Source organism: Chiloscyllium plagiosum, unplaced genomic scaffold (assembly GCF_037043375.1).
Source record: "Chiloscyllium plagiosum isolate Xiang-an unplaced genomic scaffold, Cpla_swu_hap1 HiC_scaffold_1, whole genome shotgun sequence".
Classification (NCBI taxonomy): domain Eukaryota; kingdom Metazoa; phylum Chordata; class Chondrichthyes; order Orectolobiformes; family Hemiscylliidae; genus Chiloscyllium; species Chiloscyllium plagiosum.
Window position 1 is genome coordinate 168,289,705 of NW_028270139.1, and position 21,471 is coordinate 168,311,175.

General features: G+C 44.8%; 1 protein-coding gene across 1 annotated transcript in view; it reads right to left on the reverse strand.

Annotated features, from left to right (window-relative positions):
* Positions 1–21,056, reverse strand: part of LOC148152277 (retinol dehydrogenase 11-like) — a 45,260-nt gene extending 24,204 nt beyond the window's left edge. Inside the window, exon 1 of the mRNA XM_087992169.1 lies at positions 20,792–21,056. Within this exon, the coding sequence (XP_087848295.1) occupies positions 20,792–20,969 (178 nt within the window). The 5' untranslated portion in view covers positions 20,970–21,056. The remainder of the gene's footprint in view (positions 1–20,791) is intronic.
* Between the last annotated feature and the right edge of the window lie 415 nt (positions 21,057–21,471).

Genomic DNA, 21,471 nt, shown 5'->3' on the forward strand with positions numbered 1-21,471 from the left:
TTGTGGCATTCCACTGGTCACAGGCCTCCAGACTTAAAAACAACCCTCAACCACCACCCTCTGTCTTCTACATTTGAGCCTGTTCTGTATCCAAATGGCTGGTTCTCCCTGTATTCCGTGAGATCTAACCTTGCTAACCAGTCTCCCATGGGGAACCTTGTCGAACGCCTTATTGAAGTCCACATAGATCACATCTACTATTCTGTCCTCATTGATTCTCTTTGTTACTTCTTCAAAAAACTCAATCAAGTTTGTGAGACATGATTTCCCACTCACAAAGCCATGTTGACTATCCCGAATCAGTCCTTGCCTTTCCAAATACATGTACATACTGTCCCTCAGGATTCTCTCCAACAACTTGTCCACCACCGAGGTCAGGCTCACTGGTCTATAGTTCCCTGGCTTGTCCTTACTGCCCTTCTTAAACAGTGGCACCACGTTAGCCAACCTCCAGTCCTCTGGCACCTCACCTGTGACTAGGGATGATACAAATATCTCAGCAAGAGGCCCACCAATCACTTCTCTAGAGGTCTAGGGTACACCTGATCAGGTCCTGGGGATTTATCCACCTTTATGCATTTCAAGACATCCAGCACTTCCTCTTCTATAAAATGGACATTTTGCAAGGTGTCACTATCTATTTCCCTGCAGTCTATATCTTCCATGTCCCTTTCCACAGTAAATACTGACACAAAATACTCTTTTAGTATCTCTCCCATTTTCTGCAGCTCCACACAAAGGCCACCTTGCTGATCTTTGAGGGGTTCTGGATTAGTGGTGCTGGAAGAGCACAGCAGTTCAGGCAGCATCCAAGGAGCTTCGAAATCAATGTTTCAGGCAAAAGCCCTTCATCAGGAATAAAGGCAGAGAGCCTGAAGGGTGGAGAGATAAGCTAGAGGAGGGTGGGGGTGGGGAGAAAGTAGCACAGAGTACAATAGGTGAGTGGGGGAGGGGATGAAGGTGACAGGTCGGGGGGAGGAGTGTGGAGTGGATAGGTGGAAAAGGAGATAGTCAGATAGGACAAGTCATGGGGACAGTGCTGAGCTGGAAGTTTGGAACTAGGGTGAGGTGGGGGAAGGGGAAATGAGGAAACTGTTGAAGTCCACATTGATGCCCTGGGGTTGAAGTGTTCCAAGGCGGAAGATGAGGCGTTCTTCCTCCAGACGTCTGGTGGTGAGGGAGCGATGGTGAAGGAGGCCCAGGACCTCCATGTCCTCGGCAGAGTGGGAGGGGGAGTTGAAATGTTGGGCCACGGGGCGGTTTGGTTGATTGGTGCGGGTGTCCCGGAGATGTTCCCTAAAGCACTCTGCTAGGAGGCTTCCAGTCTCCCCAATGTAGAGGAGACCGCATCGGGAGCAATGGATACAATAAATGATATTAGTGGATGTGCAGGTAAAACTTTGATGGATGTGGAAGGCTCCTTTAGGGCCTTGGATAGAGGTGAGGGAGGAGGTCTGGGTGCAGGTTTTACAGTTCCTGCTGTGGCAGGTGAGGGTGCCAGGATGGGAGGGGTGTTGTAGGGGGGCGTGGACCTGACCAGGTAGTCACGGAGGGAACGGTCTTTGCGGAAGGCGGAAAGGGGTGGGGAGGGAAATATATCCCTAGTGGTGGGGTCTTTTTGGAGGTGGCGGAAATGTCGGCGGATGATTTGGTTTATGCGAAGGTTGGTAGGGTGGAAGGTGAGCATCAGGGGCGTTCTGTCCTTGTTACGGTTGGAGGGGTGGGGTCTGAGGGTGTAGGTGCGGGATGTGGACGAGATGCGTTGGAGGGCATCTTTAACCACGTGGGAAGGGAAATTGCGGTCTCTAAAGAAGGAGGCCATCTGGTGTGTTCTGTGGTGGAACTGATCCTCTTGGGAGCAGATACGGCGGAGGCGGAGGAATTGGGAATACGGGGTGGCATTTTTGCAGGAGGTAGGGTGGGAAGAGGTGTAATCCAGGTAGCTGTGGGAGTCGGTGGGTTTGTAAAAAATGTCAGTGTCAAGTCGGTCATCATTAATGGAGATGGAGAGGTCGAGGAAGGGGAGGGAGGTGTCAGAGATGGTCCAGGTAAATTTAAGGTCAGGGTGGAATGTGTTGGTGAAGTTGATGAATTGCTCAACCTCCTCGCGGGAGCACGAGGTGGTGCCAATGCAGTCATCAATGTAGCGGAGGAAGAGGTGGGGAGTGGTGCCGGTGTAATTACGGAAGATCAATTGCTCTACGTAGCCAACAAAGAGACAGGCATAGCTGGGGCCCATACGTGTGCCCATGGCTACCCCTTTGGTTTGGAGGAAGTGGGAGGATTCAAAGGAGAAATTGTTCAGGGTGAGGACCAGTTCGGCCAAATGAATGAGAGTGTCAGTGGAAGGGTACTGTTGGGGACGTCTGGAGAGGAAAAAACGGAGGGCTTGGAGGCCCTGGTCATGGCGGATGGAGGTGTAGAGGGATTGGATATCCATGGTGAAGATGAGGCGTTGGGGGCCGGGGAAACGGAAGTCTTGGAGGAGGCGGAGGACGTGGGTGGTGTCTCAAACGTATGTGGGGAGTTCCTGGACTAGGGGGGATAGGACAGTGTCGAGGTAGGTAGAGATGAGTTCAGTGGGGCAGGAGCATGCTGGGACAATGGGTCGGCCAGGGTGGTCAGGCTTGTGGATCTTGGGAAGGAGGTAGAACTGGGCAGTGCGGGGTTCCCGGACTATGAGGTTGGAAAATGTGGGTGAGAGATCTCCTGAGGAGATAAGGCTTTGTATGGTGTGGGAGATGATGGTTTGGTGATGGGGGAGGTGGGGTCATGGTCGAGGGGGCAGTAGGAAGAGGTGTCCTCGAGTTGGCATTTGGCTTCAGTGGTGTAGAGGTCAGTGCGCCAGACTACCACTGCACCCCCTTTATCTGCTGGCTTGATGGTGAGGTTGGGATTGGAGCAGAGGTATTGGAGGGCTGCGCGTTGTGAGGGTGAGAGGTTGGAGTGGGGGAGGGAGGTGGACAGGTTGAGGCGGTTAATGTCCCAGCGGCAGTTGGAAATGAAGAGGTCGAGGGCAGGTAAAAAAAACCCACCACCAGGGATATATTTCCCTCCCCACCCCTTTCCGCCTTCCGCAAAACAAACTACAGGCTCCTGATCTTTGAGGGGCCCTATTCTCCCCCTCGTTACCCTTTTGTCCATAATGTATTTGTAAAAGCTCTTTGGATTTTCCTTAATTCTATTTGCCAAAGCTATCTCATGTCCTCTTTTTACCCTCCCGATTTCCTACTTAAGTATACTCCTACTTCCTTTATACTCTTCTAAGGATTCACTCGACCTATCCTGTCTATACCTTTCATATGCTTCTTAGATTAGATTACAGTGTGGAAACAGGCCCTTCGGCCCAACAAGGACAGGCAAAATCCGAGGACAGGCAAAATCGACGTTTCGGGCAAAAGCCCTTCATCATTATTCCTGATGAAGGGCTTTTGCCCGAAACGTCGATTTTGCCTGTCCTCGGATTTTGCCTGTCCTTGGATGCTGCCTGAACTGCTGTGCTCTTCCAGCACCACTAATCCAGAATCTGGTTTCCAGCATCTGCAGTCATTGTTTTTACTTTGGCCCAACAAGTCCACACTGACCCGCCGAAGCGCAACCCACCCATACCCCTACATTTACCCCTTACTTAACACTACGGGCAATTTAGCATGGCCAATTCACCTGACCTGCACATCTTTGGACTGTGGGAGGAAACCGGAGGAAACCCACGCAGACACAGGGAGAATGTGCAAACTCCACACAGTCAGTCGCCTGAGGTGGGAATTGAACCCGGGTCTCTGGCTCTGTGAGGCAGCAGTGCTAACCACTGTGCCACCGTGCCACCCACCGTTCCTTCTTTTTCTTAACCAAACCCTCAATTTCTTTAGTCATCCAGCATTCCCTACACCTACCAGCCTTTCCTTTCTCTGGATTCTCGTTATCTCATTTCTGAAGGCTTCCCATTTTCCAGCCGTCCCTTTACCTGCGAACATCTGCCCCCAGTCAACTTTCGAAAGTTCTTTCCGAATACCGTCAAAATTGGCCTTTTTCCAATTTAGAACTTCAACTTTGAGATCTGGTCCATCCTTTTCCATCATTATTTTAAATCTAATAGAACTATGGTTGCTGGCCCCAAAGTGCTCCCCCACTGACACCTCAGTCACCTGCCCTGCCTTAGTTCCCAAGAATAGGTCAGGTTTTACACCTTCTCTAGTAGGTACATCCACAAACTGAATCAGAAAATTGTCTTGTACACACTTAACAAATTCCTCTCCATCTAAACCTTTAACACTATGGCAGTCCCAGTCTATGTTTGGAAAGTTAAAATCCCCTACCATAACCACCCTATTATTCTTACAGATAGCGGAGATCTCTGTACAAGTTTGTTTCTCAATTTCCCTCTGACTATTAGGAGGTCTATAATACCTCCTCTCCTGACATTGCAAAACACAGTCATTTTGCCTTCAGGAATTGGACCTGGGTATGAATGAGGAAAAAAACTCCTGAGTTAGGGGGGAGTGGTAGGAACGGGATTCCTCATCAAAAGGGTAGATCTGACCAGATGGGCTGGATGGCCTCTTTATGTGCAGTCTATAAATCTGACAGTGGAGAATCTTTGCAACATCCCCTCCCCCTCTCTCTCTCTCTCGACAGCTGCTTGCATAAATATCCAATGTTAAACTAACTCTTCTCGGTGTTTACAATCTGCAGGAAATTGTCTGAACATGTTGCCGTGCTGCGCCTCACTGGCTAAGTACTGGAAATCAAGTCCTGCTATCTCTGGAGTAAGAGTGACAGATTTTAAAAGCAATGAAAATTTCCCAAGTTCCACTCTCTTTTAGACCCACAGAAAGCACAGACCAGATTTCGGCACAGGCTTTTTAAATTCAGTCACAGAAAGAGGGCCTCACTGGCTAGGACAGCATTTATTGCCCAGAGGGTAGTTAAGAGTCACCCACATTTCTATGGGGTTGGAGTCACATGTAGGCCAGACCAGATAAGAATGGCAATTTCCTTCCCTTAAGAACATTAGTGAACCAGAGAGAGAGTCATAGAGTCATAGAGATGTACAGCACGGAAACAGACCCTTCGGTCCAACCCGTCCATGCCGACCAGATATCCCAACCCAATCTAGTCCCACCTGCCAGCACGCGGCCCATAATCCTCCAAACCCTTACTATTCATATACCCATCCAGGTGCCTTTTAAATGTTGCAATTGTACCAGCCTCCACCACTTCCTCTGGCAGCTCATTCCATACACGTACCACCCTCTGCATGAAAACGTTGCCCCTTTGGTCTCTTTTATATCTTTCCCCTCTCACCCTAAACCTATGCCCTCTAGTTCTGGACTCCCCGACCCTAGGGAAAAGACTTTGCCTATTTGCCTATTGCCCCACAGAATTTTGTAAATCTCTATAAGGTCACCCCTCAGCCTCCGACGCTCCAGGGAAAACAGCCCCAGCCTGTTCAGCCTCTCCCTGTAGCTCAGATCCTCTAACCCTGGCAACATCCTTGTAAACCTTTTCTGAACTCTTACAGGTTTCACAACATCTTTCCGATAGGAAGGAGACCAGAATTGCATGCAGTATTCCAACAGTGGCCTAACCAATGGCCTGTACAGCCGCAACGGGACCTCCCAACTCCTGTACTCAATAAAATCGATGTTTCAGGAAAAAGCCCTTCATCAGGAATAAAGGCAGAGAGCCTGAAGCGTGGAGAGATAAGCTAGAGGAGGGTGGGGTTGGGGAGAAAGTAGCATAGAGTACAATAGATGAGTGGGGGAGGGGATGAAGGTGATAGGTTGGGGGCGGGGGAGGGTGGAGTGGATAGTTGGAAAAGAAGATAGGCGGGTAGGACAAGTCATGGGGACAGTGCTGAGCTGGAAGTTTGGAACTAGGGTGAGGTGGGGGAAGGGGAAATGAGGAAACTGTTGAAGTCCACATTGAAGCAAATGTGGCTGTGGTAGTGAGTCTGTTTCAGGACATGGTTGAAGAGCTTCAGGGCAGATGAAATGACCTGGGAGTTGCAGTGGGAGAGGGACTCCCTGAGATTCTTGTAGAGAGAGGAGGAAAACTTCTTCAAGACAGGCATCCTTGCAAGAGGATTCGCAGAGGGTTAAAGTCAACGAGGTAAAAACAATGACTGCAGATGCTGGAAACCAGATTCTGGATTAGTGGTGCTGGAAGAGCACAGCAGTTCAGGCAGCATCCGAGGGGCAGTAAAATCAACATTTCAGGCAAAAGCCCTTCATCAGGAATAAAGGCAGTGAGCCTGTAGGGTGGAGAGATAAGCTAGAGGGTGGGGGTGGGGAGAAAGTAGCATAGAGTACAATAGGTGAGTAGGGGAGGGATGAAGGTGATTCCCCTTCCTCCACCTCACCCTAGTTCCAAACTTCCAGCTCAGCACTGTCCCCATGACTTGCCCTACCTGCCTATCTTCTTTTCCATCTATCCACTTCACCCTCCCCCGCCCCCAAACTATCACCTTCATCCCCTCCCCCACTCACCTATTGTACTCTATGCTACTTTCTCCTCACCCCCACCTCCTCTCACTTATCTCTCCACCCTTCAGGCTCTCTGCCTTTACTCCTGATGAAGGGCTTTTGCCCAAAATGTCGATTTTACTGCTCCTCAGATGCTGCCTGAACTGCTGTGCTTTTCCAGCACCACTAATCCAGAATCCTGTACTCAATACTCTGGCCAATAAAGGAAACATACCAAACGCCTTCTTCACTTTCCTATCTACCTGCGACTCCACTTTCAAGGAGTTATGAACCTGCACTCCAAGGTATCTTTGTTCAGCAACACTCCCTAGGACCTTACCATTAAGTGTATAAGTCATGCTAAGATTTGCTTTCCCAAAATGCAGCACCTCGCATTTATCTGAATTAAACTCCATCTGCCACTTCTCAGTCCATTGGCCCATCTGATCAAGATCCTGTTGTAATCGGAGGTAACCCTCTTCGCTGTCCACTACACCTCCAATTTTGGTGTCATCTGCAAACTTACTAACTGTACCTCTTATGCTCGCATCCAAATCATTTATGTAAATGACAAAAAGTAGAGGACCCAGCACCGATCCTTGTGGCACTCCACTGGTCACAGGCCTCCAGTCTGAAGAACAACCCTCCACCACCACCCTCTGTCTTCTACCTTTGAGCCAATTCCGTGTCCAAATGGCTAGTTCTCCCTTTATTCCATGAGATCTAACCTTGTTAATCAGTCTCCCATGGGGAACCTTGTCGAACGTCTTACTGAAGTCCATATAGATCACACCTACCGTTCTGCCCTCATCAATCTTCTTTGTTGCTTCTCAAAAAACTCAATCAAGTTTGTGAGACATGATTTCCCACGCACAAAGCAATGTTGACTATCCCTAATCAGTTCTTGCCTTTCCAAATACATGTACATCCTGTCCCTCAGGATTCCCTCCAACAACTTGCCCACCACTGACGTCAGGCTAACTGGTCTACAGTTCCCTGGCTTGTCCTTACCACCCTTCTTAAACAGTGGCACCACGTTTGCCAACCTCCAGTCTTCCAGCATCTTACCTGTGACTATCGATGATACAAATATCTCAGCAAGAGGCCCAGCAATCACTTCCCTAGCTTCCCACAGAGTTCTACGGTACACCTGATCAGGTCCTGGGGATTTATCCACCTTGACCCGTTTCAAGACATGCAGCACTTCCTCCTCTGTAATCTGGACATTTTGCAAGATGTCACCATTTATTTCCTTGCAGTCTATATCTTCCATAACCTTTTCCACAGTAAATACTGTTGCGAAATATTCATTTTGTACCTCCCACATTTTCTGTGGCTCCACACAAAGACCGCCTTGCTGATCTTTGAGGGGCCCTATTCTCTCCCTAGTTACCCTTTTGTCCTTAATGTATTTGTAAAAACCCTTTAATTCTATTTGCCAAAGCTATCTCATGACCCCTTTTTTCCCCTTCTTATTTCCCTCTTAAGTATACTCCTACTTCCTTTATACTCTTCTAAGGATTCACTCGATCTACCCTGTCTATATCTTCCATATGCTTCCTTCTTTTTCTTAACCAAACCCTCAATTTCTTTAGTCATCCAGCATTCCCTATACCTACCAGCCTTTCCTTTCACCATAACAGGAATATATTTTCTCTGGATTCCCATTATCTCATTTCTGAATGTTTCCCATTTTCCAGCCGTCCCTTTACCTGCGAACATCTGCCTCCAATCAGCTTTCGAAAGTTCTTGTCTAATACCGTCAAAATTGGCCTTTCTCTAATTTAGAACTTCAACTTTTAGATCTGGTCTATCCTTTTCCATCACTATTTTAAAACAAATAGAATTATGGTCGCTGGCCCCAAAGTGCTCCCCCACTGACACCTCAGACACCTGCCCTGCCTTATTTCCCAAGAGTAGGTCAAGTTTTGCACCTTCTCTAGTAGGTACATCCACATACTGAATCAGAAAATTGTCTTGTACGCACTTACAAAATGCCTCTCTATCTAAACATTTAACTCTATGACAGTCTCAGTCTATGTTTGGAAAGTTAAAATCCCCTACCATAACCACTCTAGATGGATTTTTCCTAACAATTAACAATGGTTTCATGGTCAATATTAGACCCTTAATTCCAGATCCTTTACTGAATTTAAATTCCATGATCTGCCTTTGTGGGATTTAAACTCAGGCCCCCAAAACATTAGCTGTATTTTGGGATTAATAGTCTAACAATAATACCACTGGGCCATTGTTTCCCCAGTGCTATTATTGATACCTAGTCCACAGACTAAATCAGCTGCTTGTGGCTGGTTGAATCTCCATTTTGTGATGACACTATGGCTTCAAAAGGTGTATTTTATCTGGATTTTATTAATGAAGAGAGGTTGAAAGCGCGATGGTGAGCTGTCTGTTCCAAGCCCATAAAGTAAACAGTGTGAGAGGCCTTGCGTTTTCTTTATGCTGGAATAATTAAAGCAGCCTGAAGGGGTGGGGTCAAGCTCCCAAAGAACCAGGATTTTAATTTAAGTTTCAGTGGCTGTTGGGGTTTGGAAGCTGCTATACATCTCTCCTTGGTACAGCAAATTACTTGGGTTCTCTCTCTCTCTCTCAAAATTTTCTCCCAATGCTCTTTCTTCTTGAAATGTCAGATATCACACAACCACCAGATAAGAGTCCAACAGGTTTATTTGAAATCACAAGCTTTCAGAGTGCTGTTCTTTCATCATCTCTGAGTGGTTAGTATCCCTGCCTGTCATGTGGGAGACCGGGATTCAACTCCCCAGTGGAGAGCCATGTTATGAAGGTGTAAGGGGTACTGTACCTTTAAGGGAGTAGAAAAGCTAGCAAGGACCTAGAGAAGCACAGACAGTACTGGAAACTTTAAAATGTAACCTTTGATGAACAGCTAGATAAGCTTGGTTGCCTTGATACAAAATCAAATTCAAATTCAGCCAATCAGTTTAAATTATGCCCCAAGATACCAAACTCCAATCAAGTTTGAATTTAGTATTTTGACAATATTAAAGCCAATGAAACAATCCAATGATTTGGGATATAAGACTTGGAAAAATTGAACAGTTAAGGGAGAGCTGCCAAGGCACCAACATATGCAGACTGCCGCAGAATAGCTCTCTTAAAGGTACCTTTATCTATCAAGGACCTGAAAAAAAAGAAACCCCTAAGAAGAAGCAAAAAAAGACAGAGGAAGATACAAAGAGAAGATTCGACAGCTGGCTCGTTTTGAAATTTGAACTTTTTGGTAGATCTTAATCAGGGGTTTTATCGGACCTGTATTTTAGAAAGGAAAGTATAAGATAGCTTCGAGAAAGGCATTGTAAATAGTTATTAGTTAATTATTCTATGTCAGACTTAAAACAAATAAAGTTGTTAGTTTTATTTTAAATAGTGACTTTTGGGATAGTTCCTTGCCTCTCAAATTTTCACAGATTATCACATGGGTAAATATTTTCTGTGTGGCCGGTTTAAATTAGCGGAGGGAGGGGCAGTTTAGCCCGTGTCTTAACAGTTTGGGGGCTCGTTGCTGGGATTTAGCCGTTTGGGCGCTCGTCCAAATTTTCCAATAGAGTTAAGTTATTCCTATTCTTCTTCTTTTGTCTATATTTTAACTACAGTGTAAGAGTAAAGTGTATTTTGCTTCAAGCCTGGTAGTTTGACCAATTGAATTGCATCCAGAACACAATGCCTTGCACTTGCTTTTAACAATTAGAAAACATTGGGGTCTAGGCTTTCTTCCCAATATATTTTGAGTAGGTTTAGTCTGGTCCATAGCAAACTGGGGGCTCTTGTCAGGATCAAAATCTCCAATTCCAGATCGGGTTTAGGATTATTGGACTCAAAAGACAGTGAGCGGTGATTGTTTTGTGTTCTCTTTTCATTTGGATTTGGTTCATTTAAACAGAGTGTGCCTTGTGTAATAATGGCTATTTCTGTCAGTAAGAGTTCCCCGGGGGTGGAAGAAGTCACTTTGGGAGTGGGCAAGGCAAGGCCATTGGAATCGGCAGACAAGTTGGAGTTGGTATTGCGTTTATCTGTGAGAGAAAGGGTAATTGCAGCGATATATTAACATTTACAATTGCCAGGAACATAATTGGAATGTTTGGAAATGGATAAAATTTGATTGTAAATGAAACAGCTTGAACATGAAAAGGCGGCACGGTGGCACAGTGGTTAGCACTGCTGCCTCACAGTGCCAGAGACCCGGGTTCAATTCCCGCCTCAGGCGACTGACTGTGTGGAGTTTGCACATTCTCCCCGTGTCTGCGTGGGTTTCCTCCGGGTGCTCCGGTTTCCTCCCACAGTCCAAAGATGTGCAGGTCAGGTGAATTGGCCATGCTAAATTGTCCGTAGTGTTAGGTAAGGGGTAAATGTAGGGGTATGGGTGGGTTGCGCTTCGGCGGGTCAGTGTAGACTTGTTGGGCCGAAGGGCCTGTTTCCACACTGTAAAGTAATCTAATCTAGAAATGAAACAGTTTGAATTGTAATAGAAGAGAGGAGAAACAGAGAGATTTTGAACTTTGGAGGTTAGAATTGAGCTTAAAATGGTGGAGGGAGGAGTGAAAGGTAGCAGTGAGGAGGATAGTGATGGAGAGCTATCCCATTGTCGCCATAGGCCTGGTGGGAATCTGTTTAAATGTCCAAGCATCGACTAAGTTTGATGGGAATGATGTAGAAACCATTTTCATTTCATGTGAGAAAGTGGCTAAACAAATGAAATGGCCAGTGATCATGTGGGTTTTGTCGATCCAAACAAAACTTGTAGGTAAAGCTAGTGAGGTATTCGCATCACTACCAGAGGAGGCATCTGGGGGTATGAGGAAGTGAAGAAAACCAGCTTAAGTACATATGAGCTTGTACCAGAAGCCTATAGACAATGTTTCAGGAATCGAAGGAGGGACCCAGGTCAAACATGCACTGAGATTGAAAGGATCAAACAAATTAACTTCATTAGGTGGGTAAAGGCATTGAAAAGAAATCAAACATATGATGCTTGTAGAGAGATGATTGTTTTGGAAGAGTTCAAAATTCACTTCCTGAGGTAGTGAGAACTTATGTGGAAGAGCAGAGATTTAAAAAAGCAAGATTAGCAGCTGAAATGGTTAATGATGATGAGTTGGTCCATAAATCAAAGTCCATTCAGTTGCACAGGATGCTTCTTACATTCATTTCTCAGCGTACACTCACTTTGCACTTTACTGGAGGCTACAGACTGTATGAAGGGTTTGGTGAGAAAGAAACTTCTTGGCATATTTCAGAATACTGTCAAAAATCACATGACACCGAGTTATATTCCAACAGGTTTATTTGAAACTGCAAGCTTTTGGAACCCCCATTCTCTCCTCAGGCAGCTCGTGGGAGAGAATACATTGGACATAGAATTGATAGATTAAAAATCAAAGGCTCATACAACTGATGTGAATGTATTGAACAAATCTAGATGGCTGTTAAGTCTCTAATCAGTTAGAATGGAGATGCAAGGATTACTATGTAAATCTCAGAATTTCATTCAAGTCACTGCCCCGAGATTATTCTGATAAAACCTGAAGTTAAGGTAACACCTCAGGTGACAGGGTGGAAGGCCGTGTTGATGAATGGACATTGCACAACAATCACCGGACAGGGACATTCATGTAAAGAAAAAGCCCTTTGATCTTTCACTTATAAAGTTTGTGTCCGATATATTCTCTCATGATAATATATGCTCTCTCATGATAATATATGCTCTCTCATGATAATATATGCTCTCTCATGATAATATATGCTCTCTCATGATAGAGGAAGGAGCAAGGGCTCCGAAAGCTTGTGGTTTCAAACAAACCTGTTGGATGATAACTCAACGTCATGTGACTTCTGACCCAGTCCTCCCCAGTCCAACACCAGTACCTCCACATTCAGAATACTGTCAATGGGGTTGGCACAACAGCTGTACACTGCATCCTTCTCTGTCAGTTCTTTTATCAATTTGGAATGATGGCCTGGACTGGTGGACTTTGGGACAGCTTAGGTTCTTAGCTTAGGAAAAAATAGACCAGATAAGTTTTGTTTGTTTGTGAGGGCATGCCTGGACATTAATTGCATCCTTCACTAAGAGCTTCTAACTGACGCAGCGACCCTCCTGTTCGACCCCACAGCTAGACAGCAGAAATTAGAGACAACATAAAAACTGCAGATGCTGGAATTAAAGGTGGACAGGCAGGAGGCTGGAAGAACACAGCAAGCCAGGCAGCACCAGGAGGTGGAGAAGTTAACGTCTCGAGTGTAAGAAAGGTTACTCCCAAAAATATTGACTTCTCCATTTCCTGGTGCTGTCTGTCTTGCTGTGTTCTTCCAGACAGCTATTAATGAGGTCAGTATCTGGGAGTTGGGAGTCTATGTTCAAGCAGATAGAGTCATAGAGATGCACAGCATGGAAACAGATCCTTCGGTCCCAGCCGTTCATGCTGGCTAGATATCCCAACCCAATCTAGTCCCACCTGCCAGCATTTGGCCCATATCCCTCCAAACCCTTCCTATTCATATACTCATCCAAATGCCTCTTAAATGTTGCAATTGTACCAGCCTCCACTACTTCCTCTGGCAGCTCATTCCATACACGCACCACCCTCTGTGTGAAAAAGTTGTCCCTTAAGTCCCTTTTCAGTCTTTCTCCTCTCACCCTAAACCTATGCCCTCTAGTTTTGGAAACAACCTTGGCTATATATCCTATCCATGCCCCTCATGATTTTATAAACAACAAAAGGTCACCTCATCAGCCTCTGACGCTCCAGGTAAAACAGCCCCAGCCTATTCAGCCTCTCCCTATTGCTGAAACCCTCCATCCCTGGCAACATCCTTGTAGATCTTTTTTGAACCCTTTCAAGTTTCACAACATCCTTCCTATAGCAGGGAGACCAGAATTTTGTGCAGTATTTCAAAAGTGGCCTAACCAATGTCCTGTACAGCTGCAACAAGACCTCCCAACTCCTGTACTCAATGTTCTGACCAAATGAAGGAAAACATACTAAACACCTTCTTCACTATCCTATCTATTTGTGACTCCATCTTCAAGGAGCTATGAACCTGCACTCCAAAGTCTCTGTTCAGCAACACCACCAGGACCTTACCATTAAGTGTATAAGTCCTGCTCTGTTTGTTATTGAATAGTGACTGAGTCCTCAATCAGTCGATCAGGAACAAGAATTCAAAGTTCTGAGGAAGGGTCAATCAACCTGAAATGTTAACTCTGATTCCTCTCTGTAGATGCTGCCAGACCTGTTGAGCTTTTTCAGCATTTTCTGGTTTTGTTTCAGATTTACGGGATCTGCAGTTCTTTCATTTTTTATTCCGAATTTACATGTTATTGTTTTGAACTATGCTTTCTGAGAGTTGGTTCTGGGATGCTGCTGAGACAGCGCAGAGTTTGAAATCTCCCTGCCTGATCTGATAGCTCAACTTCCCAAAGAGAGGAAAGCACCAGGACAGTTGCTATCTTTGCCTGGGTGAACTGAGAAGGTGATTCCTGTCAGTGTTTTGGAAAACAGTCCACACTTCTGTCTGTGACCAACACATCATGAAGGGTATTTAAGCAGTGTGGCAAGATATTTTTTATTTTCTTTTATTTATCCTTTAACTGAGTTTGTTTGTCTTTTGTGGGAATGGGACTGAAAGCAAATGTTTTGAATTTAATTTTCTTTCTGCTAACATTAGTTTGTATTTTTTTGTCAATTTTTTATTGAGAAAAACATTTTTAAGTTTTTTTACAAAATTATAGAATCACTACAAAATAGAGTGGCAACTTTATAATATAATGACAATAACAGTAAACAAATTACTGCTTTACTCCACTAACATGAGAGAGAAAAAGAAAAACCCTACAAAAACTACAATTCAATAAATAACTAGAGGAAAAAAAGAAAAAAGAAAAAATAACCAAAATAAAATTAAACCAAGTGATATCAAGGTAACTTAAATTATATTCAATTAAGTTCTACACTAGGTGCAATCCCACCAAAGCTCCCCACCATTGGGAGCATTAGTGAGCAAACACAGGATTCTTCCCCCCCCCCCCAGGGTCTCCCAGACTGCCAGTCATAGCCGTCATGACGACACTAAGGCCCTGGTCAATATAGCCAACACGTCTGCATCAATATAATTCAAAAATGGCCACCATGTTCAATAAAACAGTTCAGTTTCCTGGTGCACCTTCCTCATAAGGAAGTCCAGGGGGATGTGCTCCATAACTAATCTACACCAGCCCGAAAGTCCCGGGGGATTCACCAGCTCATTAGAATGTTCTTTCTCGCACAAAATGAAAGAATATTAAACAATTGCGTCCAGAGAGGGAAGATTTGGAAGACCCAAAAGGAGGGACACCAGATCCAACTTAACCTCAGTTCCCAAAATCTCTTCCAAAATGAGTAAGAGTACCAACCTCCATTTTATATTTGAGGAACACTGGGGACACTTCTGTCTTGAATTTCACAAACCGTTCCGGTGCCAAATGAGCCCTGTTGAGTACCTTCAGTTGGATAGCCTGGGTCCTGTTACAAATTGAAATCTTCCTAACGTTCTCCAAAATATCCTCCCACGTCTCTGATGAAATTTCCACCCCCAATTCTTGAGTCCCGATTCTGCAGAGCTGCTCAATGTCCTTTCAAACATTACTTCCTAGCAAGCGACAGAGGGTGCTGACCGAGAGAGTGCCCATAGACTGGAGCACTCTCCTTTCCATATCCGACTTGCAGGGACTAACCATCGATGTAGGCTTTTTTTGTATAAAGTCCCTAACCTGGAAGTAACGAAAGAGATCTCTCCTAGGTAGCTCAAAGTTCTGATTCAGCTGCTTGAAAGACATCATTACCTCCCCGTCAAATAAATCTCCCAGACAGGAGATTCCCCTAGACTCTCAGAACTTAAAGCCAGAGTCCATTAACCCCGGCTGGAATCCCAACATGCCTACTACGGGTGTGAAAAGGGAAGTTTTTTGTAAGTTGTTCTCACCTTGCTGCATCATTCTCCTTGCTTTAACCGTGTTATGGACAATCGGCTTTTTGCAGTGTTCCATAACGATTCTCGTCATGTCCATAAACAACAAATTAATGAGGGGGCATTTTGTCTCGGAGGCTTCAATGTCCAACCAGATTGATCGGGGGGTCCTGGCAAGCCCAGTAAGCCACACCGGATGGTAAGGAACTCAATTGATATTTCCTAAAGTCTGAAAAATCCAAACCTTCCCTCCCCTGTGGAAGCTACAATTTATCCAGCTTAATAAGAGGCCGCCTATGACGCCAGATAAAAGATCTGAACCAACTGTAAAGCCTGCACAGTGTTTGCCTGGTCAGCATCAAAGGGAGCATTCCCATGGGATATAATAAATGAGGAAGAACATTCATTTTAACCAGAGCAATTCTGCCCAACCAAGATATTGGAAGATCTTCCCAGCGCCGAAGGTCCTGCCTTACCTTCTCTAGCAACTGCAAATAGTTAGCTTTATATAATTGATTGAAGACCAGGGTATTAAAAATTCCTGCATACAGGAAACCTCCCTGTCACCACCAGAAAGGGAAACAGGTTCCATCCCCAAAATCGGATTTCCAGTAAGGTCTCCCACAGGCATGGCCTCCCACCTCATGGAATTAATTTTATGCCCTGACAACAGGACAACTACATTAATCACTTGTATTAAGATGTCATTGGAACAGTTAAAAAGAGAAGGACATCATCTGGATAGAGGGTAATTTTTTGCCTGCCTGACCCTACCTCTGGGGCAGATAAATTGGGATTGTCTGAATGGCTTCCACCAGTGGCTCACTCACCAATGTAAATAATAGTGGTGAGAGAGGGCACCCTTGATGGCAGCCTCTGCTGACACTAAACCTATCTGACCGTATACCATTAGTGAGAACTGCTGCTTTCGGATCACTCTACAACACTGCCTCCCATTTGGTAAAAACTTCTCCAAGACCAAACCGTTCCATAACGTAAAAGAGGTACTGCCACTCCACCCGATCAAATGCTTTCTCTGCGTTTAGGGAGACTACCAAACCCGGTATTGCTCTTTGTTGGCATATTTGGACCATATTTAATACTCTTCTAACGTTGTTGGTAGACCTACGACTCTTAATAAAACCTGTCTAATCCTCCTTTACAATAAAAGGCAATATCCTCTCCAGCCCTAACACCAGCATTTTTGAAAGAATTTTAAAATCCATGTTCAGTAATGATATAAGCCTGTACGAAGTGCAATCCTCTGGGGCTTTCTCTTTCTTCAGGATAAGAGAGATATTTGCTTCTCTTGAATAGGATGGGAGGCTATTCATTCATCCTGACTGAATGAATGAATAATTGTACATATCCAAGAGTGGCCCAGCCAAGTCGTCAATAAACCCCTTATAAAACTCACTCTGAAATCCATCTGGTCTGGGCGCTTTACCACTCAGGAGCAGTCTCACTGTCTCCTGTACTTCCTGAATTGTCAGGGGGGCATTCAGAAAGGACACCTGCTCTGAGGTTACACCCGGAAGGTCCAGGATCCTAAAAAAGGATTCCAGCCTCATCATTCTGACCTCACAGCCCTCCGACTGATACAGCTCAGAGTAAAACTTTCTAAATACTGCATTAATCTTTTTAACATTACAAGTAAGAGTCCCAGCACTCTCTCTGATGGGTGTGATAGACTGGGGGGCGATTCTTCTTTCTGGCCAAGTACGCTAGATATCTACCCAGTTTATCATCATACTCAAATAATCTCTGTTTCACAAAAGAGATTTCCCTCTTTTGCTGTTTGGGTGAGTGCAGCATTCAAAGTAGCCCTAAGGGCTGTAATCCACTGCAAGTTAGTTATAGATGGTCTGTCAAAGTATGCTAACTCAGCCGCCTTCAGGTGAGCCTCGAGCAAACATTGCTGTTCTCCCCTCTGTCGCTTCCGGGTCGCAGAGTAAGAAATAATCAAACCCCATGCATAGGTCTTAGCAGTCTCCCACAGCACCGATGGATTACTGGCTGTATCTAAACTAATATCCCACAAGATTTTAAATTCCCACGACAAATACTTTACAAACTTGCTATCTTTCAGGAGGAAAGGGTCCATGCTGCAGTGCTGGAAGCACATCCCACTACCACCAGCCTGACCTCCATGTACACTGCCACATGATCAGAAAAGGTTACGTTCCCTATTGTGCAAGACAGCACCGAGTTCAAAAAGGTCAATGGGACAAAAAACACGTCAATTCTAGTAAGCACTTATATGGGTTAGATAGATAGGTGAAATCCCTATCTTCAGGGTAAAGACATCTCCACACGTCCACCAACCCCAACACCCTGTTCAGGTCCACCAACTGCCTGGATTGCAGAGACATACCTGTGAGACCCCTGGGCATCCTGTCCACCTAGGAGTGAATAATATGATTAAAGTCTCCCCCTATAATTGTGTGACATGCCCAAAAGCCATCAACCTGGAAAGCGCATCCGTTAAAAATTTGAGAGGATGTGCCGAAGGGCAATATACATTCAAAATCCCATATTCCTCTCCATGTATTAAAGCTTTAAGAATATAAATTGCCCACATTCATCCTTGATTTGGCCTAACATTTGAAATGGGAGGTCTTTCCGGATGATTTTGGCAACTCCTCTACTTTTCAAATTAAAGGATGAGAAAAACACCTGGCCGAACCCTCCCTGTTGCAACTTCAAATGCTCCTTATCAGTTAAATGTGTTTCTTGCAGCAAGGCTACATCAACCCTCTCTTTTCTAAGGCATGACAGTATCTTCTTTTACTTAATTGGTGAGTGACTCCCCTTAACATTTCAGGTGCACCATCCGAAACAGTCTGTGACTCCCCGAGAGGAAGAACCCCACTCGTAGCACACCGAGTGAAAACCATGAACTGTTCGTATAAATTTAAAAATACAACTTCCATAACTACCAAATCAAAACTTCTAACAGCTACTTCTACAACAAACTAACATATAAAACGAATGAAAGGAGACTTTCCCCCTTGCCCACAGGGGGCGCTCATACCACCCATTAGCCGCTCCATGGCTCCTTCTAGCTGAAGCCATGCCCTCGCCCCAGACAACACAAACTAAGAAAAAAAATCTTATAGCAAGAAAGTTAAAAGTGGGCACTCAACCCGCCCCCTCCATAATACAACCCGAGACACTCCGAGTACAACAAAATAATGTAACCTCTCCTTGCTTCCTCCAACCACCCCCACCCCCTGCATCCCACACCAGGAAAGGAAAACAAAAGGAAATAATAAGAAAAACAAAACAGGGAAACAAAGGATGACGGGACGGGAGAGAGAAGGGAGAGGAGAGAGAAAAAGAAGAAAACAGGAAACAATTATGACCCCGACATTAAAAAAAAACCCCAAGACAGTGCTCCCACCCCAACAACCAGGTTAACCAGGCAAATTACAGAGAAAAAAAACAAAATAAACATATAGTTTAAGCCAGTCTATTTCAGAGCCTCCAAGAAGTCCTTTGCCTTTTCCGGCGAGTCAAAATTGAACACGGACCCTCCGTGGCTAAAACGCAGTATCACCGGATAACTGACGGAATATTGGATATTCAAGTCCTTCAACTGTTTTTTTTACCTCATTGAAATTCTTCCTCTTACAAATCACGATTGGAGAGAAGTCTTGGAAAAGCATAATTCATGATCCTTTATATATCACAGCCCCTGTGGATCCTTTCCCAGTGCTCTAGAGGCTTCCAGCATCATTTGTTTGTCTCTATAGTGCTGGAGTCGCACTGGGAGTGGGTGGGCACGCTGCCTCTATTCCTGATGAAGGGCTTTTGCCTGAAACGTCAATTTTCCTGTTGAACTGCTGTGCTTTTCTAGCACCACTCTAGTCTGGAATCTGGTTTCCAGCATCTGCAGCCCTTGTTTTTACCTGGGTCAGTGGTTAGCACTGCTGCCTTGCAGCACCAGGTTCGATTCCAGTCTCAGGTGACTGTCTGTGTGGAGTTTACACATTCTCACCGTGTCTGCATGCGTTTCATTTGGATGCTCCGCTTTCCTCCCACAGTCCAAATGTGTGCAGGTTAGGTGAATTGGCCATTCTAAATTGCCCATGGTGTTCAGATATGTGCAGGTAAGGTGCATTAGTCAGTAATGTAGAGTAATAGAGTAGGGGGAATGGGTTTTGGGTGGGATATTCTTTGGAGGTTTGGTGTGGACTTGTTGGGCCAAATGGCCTGTTTCCACACTGTAGGAATTCTATGATAATATACATCAGAAGGGTTATTTGGATATAAACTAAACACAAGGGTTTGGATGAAAACAAGTCTTTGTCACTGAGTCAAAATGTTCAGAGAATTAGTGTAGAATGAATTCTGTCATTCCGTGGGAACGTTTCAAAATAGCACTTCAACTTGAGATCACTTTGGGAGGTTCGGGAAGACATCAGGCAGACACAAGTCTTTTGATATCCCATCAGCTGCAGATTTTGTACTGTAATGGGGTCTTTCAGCTGAAGGTAAATGGGGGTCCGTTCAGTTATCCGACCCTCCCAGTATATCAAGTATTATTTTTATTTCAAAAATATACTTTATCAAAATTATTTTGATATCTATGCAATTGGTGATGCTATACATATGTGCAGGTTTAAGAGCGTGTACAGAGTAATGTTTGTGCACGGGGGCGGGGGCGCTGATGTCTGAACAATTAAACTTGCAATTTCGAAACTTCTGTTAGGTCTTAAACTATACATATCTGCACAAGTCTGTATATTGACCATCCAGGTATTTTGCTGAGTTGTCAGCGGGCCGGTATAGTCTGTATAAATATTGGACTGTATGTGTAAGAGAGGTCTTTGGTTTTGTGTATTTACTTGATGTGTAACTGTACAGAACAGAACTGCTTTTGTGTCAATGTAGATAGACAAAGTTTTGTTTTAGGAATTGAGTATATTTTTGAAATACAAAACAAAGATGTACAGCGTCTGAGGACTGGAACTGTTGTGTATTTACTTGATGTGCAACTAAGAACTGCTCTGGCGTCTGGAAGGCTGTCAGTTGAGTGCAGGAATCTCTCTGAGGAGATCTATGACTCGTTAAAATGTAGATTCCATCGCAACATTTCGTTTGCAAATCGTCTGTTTTGCTGAGTTTAACTCAGAAAAAAAAATCATTAAAATTAAGATTCGAACGAACTTTCTTGAGGGAGGACCTGTTGGGTGTAGTATCCAGGGACTTGTCCCAAGCGCAAGGGCTTCCGTTTCACTTTTTTTTAAACCAGCAAGACAGTGTGTCCAGTCCCTGGTGCGGATGATTGGGGAATTCTGCACTGAGAGGGGAAGGGGAATCTCATGGAAAACTCTTACCTGTGTTTGCTCCAGTGACAATGGCCGTTTTGCCGCTGAGATTCACTGGACACTGTCTCGGTTTCCATGACCCCTTCTTCAGTAGCCTGACAATAAAGTACAGAAGCACAGAGACGGCGAACCAGACAGGATGAGAGATCAGTGAAAGGAGCTGAGCACAGAGCTGAGTTAGTTCCATGCTTTTCCTGAGTGAGCGTGTACAGAGTAATGTTTGTGCACGGGGGCGGAGGCGCTGATGTCTGAACAATTAAACTTGCAAATTCGAAACTTCTGTTAGGTCTTAAACTATCAATCAGGATTTGCAAAGGAGGTGGGATCCTGCCAAGAGGCGTTTGGTTTGTTGGACGAACAACGTCATAGAACTTGTTTACAAATTATAACGAATGGAAATGCATCCAGATCAGCTCGAGGCTAAAAAGCCAAAAGAGGCTGGAAATCAGAAACAAAAACAACCCCCAGAAATTGCTGGAGAAACTCAGCAGGTCTGGCAGCAGCTGTGGAGAGAAAGCAGGGTTAACCTTCCAGCGACCCTTGAGGATAGACAGCTTGCCAGATATCTCAGCAAACATTGGAGCATCTTACTTCTTTGCTTGGTAACACCAACAAGGGACAAGATTGCTTTACTATTCGATAAACTGATCTGATTTTAACCTTAGCGCTACACTCCTGCAAATCCCCAA